General features: G+C 59.1%; 1 protein-coding gene across 1 annotated transcript in view; it reads left to right on the forward strand.

Moving 5' to 3' along the window:
• Scarf2 (scavenger receptor class F member 2) overlaps nt 1–5,313 on the forward strand; it is a gene marked incomplete at its 5' end in the record, with an annotated part of 12,133 nt that overhangs the window by 3,732 nt on the left and 3,088 nt on the right. Inside the window, 10 exons of the mRNA XM_048784898.1 lie at nt 238–296; nt 388–489; nt 682–1,201; nt 1,312–1,530; nt 1,674–1,802; nt 2,397–2,500; nt 2,577–2,694; nt 2,904–3,019; nt 4,124–4,276; nt 5,060–5,313. Of these exons, the coding sequence (XP_048640855.1) occupies nt 238–296; nt 388–489; nt 682–1,201; nt 1,312–1,530; nt 1,674–1,802; nt 2,397–2,500; nt 2,577–2,694; nt 2,904–3,019; nt 4,124–4,276; nt 5,060–5,313 (1,774 nt within the window). The remainder of the gene's footprint in view (nt 1–237; nt 297–387; nt 490–681; nt 1,202–1,311; nt 1,531–1,673; nt 1,803–2,396; nt 2,501–2,576; nt 2,695–2,903; nt 3,020–4,123; nt 4,277–5,059) is intronic.

Consider the following 5,313-nt stretch of genomic DNA (forward strand, 5'->3'; position numbering starts at 1 on the left):
GGGAGGGCTGGGAAGTTCTTAGAGGTTAGCTGTTGGTGGTGTACCCTTTGCTTCCTACCAAAGGCTGGAATTTGTGTCTTATCCACTGCCATCTCCCATACTTCCAACAAATAACCACTTCCCTAGGGCAGGCCCCAGGGAAGCAGGGGAGGCTGCTGGGGAATCCTTGTAGGGGTGGAGATTAGGGAAGGGATGCAGATGAAGGAGCCTCAGATTCAGTAGTCCTTCTACTCTCAGCTCTCAGGTGCCCACGTGCTGCGCTGGCTGGAGGCAGCAGGGGGATGAATGTGGGATCGGTGAGTGGGACATCCCAGTGGTCCGGGTAGGAGGGTGGGGGGACGGAAGTGGAGAGAACAGTTGTGGCAGCTCAGCCCCTCTTGTCCGCAGCGGTTTGTGAAGGCAATTCCACGTGTTCAGAGAACGAGGTGTGCGTGCGACCGGGCGAGTGCCGCTGCCGCCATGGCTACTTCGGTGCCAACTGCGACACTAGTGAGCGCGGGCGGGGTTGGGTACAGGAGATGAAGCTGGAGAGCTGGGGTGGGGGGGATAAGCCAGGAGTAGAGTTGGGGGTGGAGCCAGGTCTGATCCTAGATTGGATCAGTCTAGGGGATGGGTCGCCTAAGGCAGGGATTGGGAGTGGGCACCCAGACACTCGAGCCTCCTACCCCCTCGTTCCTGCAGAGTGCCCGCGCCAGTTCTGGGGCCCAGACTGCAAGGAGCGATGTAGCTGCCACCCGCATGGGCAGTGTGAAGACGTGACCGGCCAGTGTACGTGTCACGCGCGGCGCTGGGGTGCGCGCTGCGAGCATGCGTGTCAGTGCCAGCATGGCACGTGCCACCCGCGGAGCGGCGCGTGCCGGTGTGAACCCGGCTGGTGGGGCTCTCAGTGCGCTAGTGCGTGCTACTGCAGTGCCACATCGCGCTGCGACCCACAGACAGGAGCCTGCCTGTGCCATGCAGGCTGGTGGGGCCGCAGCTGCAACAATCAGTGCGCCTGTAACTCGTCGCCCTGCGAGCAGCAGAGCGGCCGCTGCCAGTGCCGCGAACGCACGTTCGGCGCGCGTTGCGATCGTTATTGCCAGTGCTTCCGCGGCCGCTGCCACCCTGTGGACGGCACGTGCGCCTGCGACCCGGGCTACCGCGGCAAGTACTGTCGCGAGCCGTGCCCCGCCGGCTTCTATGGCCTGGGCTGTCGCCGCCGGTAAGCGCGGGGCCAGAGCAGGGGAAGGGAGAGGGAGAAGGGCGAGCCACTTAATGGAGGCGGGGGTTAGGCGGGTCCTGGCTCCGCCTGGTTTCCTGACCCTTCCCTAGGTGCGGCCAATGCAAGGGCCAGCAGCCATGCACCGTCGCCGAGGGCCGCTGCCTGACGTGCGAGCCCGGCTGGAATGGAACCAAATGCGACCAGCCGTGTGCCACGGGCTTCTATGGCGAGGGCTGCGGCCATCGCTGCCCTCCCTGCCGCGATGGCCATGCCTGCAACCATGTCACCGGCAAGTGTACGCGCTGCAACGCGGGCTGGATAGGTGACAGGTGAGCAGCCAGTGCCTGCGTGGGCCCAGACACGCAGCGCTCCGTCGTAACTCCCCCCACCTCAAGGATCTCTGCAGAGTGTTCTGTAAGCTATGTGTAGATTTGACTCCATTTCCACTGTTGCCTCCTGCCCTCTTTCCAAGGTGCGAGACCAAGTGCAGCAATGGCACTTATGGCGAGGATTGTGCTTTCGTGTGCGCCGATTGCGGAAGCGGTCACTGTGACTTTCAGTCGGGGCGCTGCCTTTGCAGTCCTGGAGTCCACGGGCCCCAGTGAGTGCCCTGGGCCCTGGAGAGGGTTAAAGGGTTATGTAGCCAACACGGGGCCCTCCAGCCAGACCTAACAGGGGTGGAAGACTTAAGATCCGGGCTGGTCTTTCAGCTCTAGACTGGGCTATCACCTCAGTCTTGGCCCCTCACTCCAGCTAGGGAGTGGTAACAGCTTCTTTGAGGAGAATTGTACCCAGGTGTGGAGCTTGCGCTCAGACTAGGATCTGGCCACCAACTAAATCTGTGGTCAGTGGGTTCCCGAGGTGACCCTAGCCAGTGTAGGAACCTCCATTTACAGTCAAGGGTCTGTTACTGAAGGGAGCTCCTCCTCCTACCCACACACAAAAGTCAGCCCCAGGAAAAGGTCCAGTGAGCAAGAATCCTCCAGACCCCCTCAGCAGATGGTGCACACGTTCAGTTCCAAAATATTGACACCCAGTGTGTGCCTGTCCACAGGTGGGGTAGGCTTCAAACTGTAGAGAATTGAGCTAGACATCCTGGCTGTGGGACTGGATTCTGATCTTGGTGGCCTGGAAGAGGGAGGGAGAGGCATCAGGGAGGGTTGCTGTGGCCTGCCCTGATCCCACGACCCCGCAGCTGTAATGTGACGTGCCCGCCTGGGCTCCACGGCGTGGACTGCGCCCAAGCCTGCAGCTGCCACGAGGACTCGTGTGACCCGGTTACCGGTGCCTGCCGCCTGGGTGAGTAGGTGATGAACGTCGGGTTAGAGAACGTGGGGAACTGAGGGCATTCGCGTTGACCCAGTGTCCCCCATAGAGACCAACCAGCGCAAGGGTGTAATGGGCGCAGGAGCGCTGCTCGCCCTTCTCCTCGGCCTGCTGCTCTCTCTGCTAGGCTGCTGCTGCGCATGCCGCGGCAAGGAACCCTCCCGCAGGTAAGGTCAGAGTCCCCTCCCGCTCTCCCCGTGTTTCCGGCGTACCCTCTGTAGCGCTGTCCCGATCACCTGGGCCTAGACCCGAGCTCTTCCCCAGCCCAGTCCCGCCCCGGGATCGTCACCACGCCCCCACGCCCAGTCAGCCTTTCGGCTCCTGCGGAGATCTACCCGCCCCTCCAGATCCCTTCGCTCAGGCCCCTCTCCCGCAGGGAGCTCTCGCTTGGAAGGAAGAAGGCGCCTCAACGCCTATGTGGGCGCTTCAGCCGTATTAGCATGAAGCTGCCCCGGATCCCACTCCGCAGGCAGAAACTGCCCAAAGTCGTAGGTAAGAATAAAGGCGCAAGGTCGCTGGGAGAAACACTTTCTCGCAAAGGAAACTACGGGGAAATTGGTCGAAAGCATTCAGGGCTCAGTGCAAAACTTTTTTTGAGTTTTGATGTGCGTGGAGGTGAGGAGGTGCGACCAGAGGGAAGGAAAGAGGATATTGCTTTGGGTGAGGAAGGCAGGAGTAGATGTGGGGGCGTGTGTGGAAGGCTTGGGTCCTGTGAGTAATTGCATCAGGGTTATATGGATGACATCTCAGCCCGTCGGGCCCCTCAGTCTGTTGGACTATTACTGTGTCCATATGTGGAACTGCAGGGGGACATATGGGCCTGTGGGCGTGGGAATGTTCTGCCCCAAGGAGAAGATCCACCTTCCTGCTTGGATCCTCAGCAACGCCCTTCACTCTTCCTGGAAAGAGAAGGCTGGTCCCTCTCCTCAATGCCCCAAGGGCTCTGGAGGTTTCACGTCATGCTGCTGCTCATCTGCCTGTGCTGACACAATTCTCTTTTCTAAAAATTGGTGGGAGAGGATCAGATTCTTCATAGATAAAAGGAGACATATGAGAAAACCCTTTGGTCCATGCAGCAGCATAGTATCAGTGGACACAGGTGTGGAATGGATACCAGCCAGCCAGTCTCTGGGATTCCCCATTGTAGTGTCTTGTATCCCTGGAGGCCAGGCCTGGTGGGGTACAGGTTGCTGAGATGGGCTGAGCCAAAAGGTGGTCTTGCCACTGGTCTCAAAAGCACTCCAAGGCTACCTGGGTCCCATGAGGTAGGGTTCAAAGCATGGCTTGGAAGTCCTGGTGGCCTGTCCCAGCAAAGTGGTCTCTCTAGCTATCTCTTTCTGACCTTGCCCAACACTTTATGGCAAACTTTTCAGCTCCCTGGCTATACACACTTGCTTTGCATCTCTTACATAGTGTTCCTTCTTGTTTGTCTTTGCTGGGTTCGCTGCTACGCTGGTCCAGTGTCATTCTACCTGTTGAATCTTGTCCCATCCACAGTCTTAGGATAGGGCTGGTTTTGATCACTCCTTTCACATTTGGCTAATGAGGCTGGGTGAAAGGAGAGCCCCTGGCAGCTCTGCCTCACTCCTTCCCCAGTGGCCCATCACGACCTGGACAACACCCTCAACTGCAGCTTCCTGGAACCTCCCTCAGGACTGGAGCAGCCCTCACCATCATGGTCTTCCAGGGCCTCCTTCTCCTCCTTTGATACCACAGATGAAGGCCCTGTGTACTGTGTACCCCATGAGGGTGAGTATGGTCTTGCCAGGGCGTCCCTCCAGCCCAGTGAAATGGAGATGTGGGGCATGCAGTATAGGGAGCAAATGCATAGTGACACTATTTAACTGGGAGTTGGTGACAAAGCTGAAACTGAAAAGGTGGACTCTGCCAATCAGTGCTGGCTGAAGGGGTGTGGAGACAGTGGGCTCTCCTATTATAAGTTGTGGGGCAAGTTCACCTCCCAGGATTGGGGGAGGATGGACCAGGCAGAGGAAATTTCTGGACCTGGGTTGGGAGAGGCAGAGGAGACAGAAGAGAGGATTCATAGGATATGGGCCTAGGGCTCCCAGACAGCAGGAAGGAGCCTGAATGGTTGGGATGCTGGCCTCCCTTCTGCCTTGACCATTCCCCTGGGTGACTTTGGGTGGGTGACTAACCTCTGAGCCTCAGAAGCCTTACTTCTTCAAGAAGGATAATGGAATCCCTTAGAGAGATTGGGGTGTCAGATTTGATGATGGTGGCTCCCAGTGTGGGGGTATGGTGAGGAAGGGGGGCAACAACCAACCAGAGTTGGGGTAAATTCCCCCAAACATGCCCTTCACTCTCCAGTAGTCAGCCACACATCCTAGGGTTCTGAACTGTTTGTGGTTGGTGCTATGAATGTGCAGGGCACACCTGGATGCCAGGGCAACACCACTACAGCCCGGTGTAGGCAGGGTCCCAGGCCAGGTGAAGGGAAAGGTTTATGCCCTGGAGATTGGACCAGCTGGAGCTACTTCTGGAGGCGTGACAGGCCTGCTCTTCTCTTGTCAGAGGTTGCAGCTGACAGCCGAGACTCAGAGGCCCCCATTGCTCCTGCCGAGGCTCTGGCACCTTCTCCTGCACCCTTGAGCACTCCCGCATCAGCAGAGGAAGCAACTCCCCTCCCTGCATCTTCCGACAGCGAGCGGTCAGCTTCCAGCGTGGAAGGGCCGGGCGGGGCGCTATACGCTCGCGTGGCCCGGCGCGAGGCCCGGCCGGCCCGGGCCCGGGCCGGCAGGCGTGGGGGCCTTGGTCCCTGTCGCCAT

This window comes from Marmota marmota, unplaced genomic scaffold, assembly GCF_001458135.2.
Source record: "Marmota marmota marmota unplaced genomic scaffold, marMar, whole genome shotgun sequence".
Taxonomy (NCBI): Eukaryota; Metazoa; Chordata; class Mammalia; order Rodentia; family Sciuridae; genus Marmota; species Marmota marmota.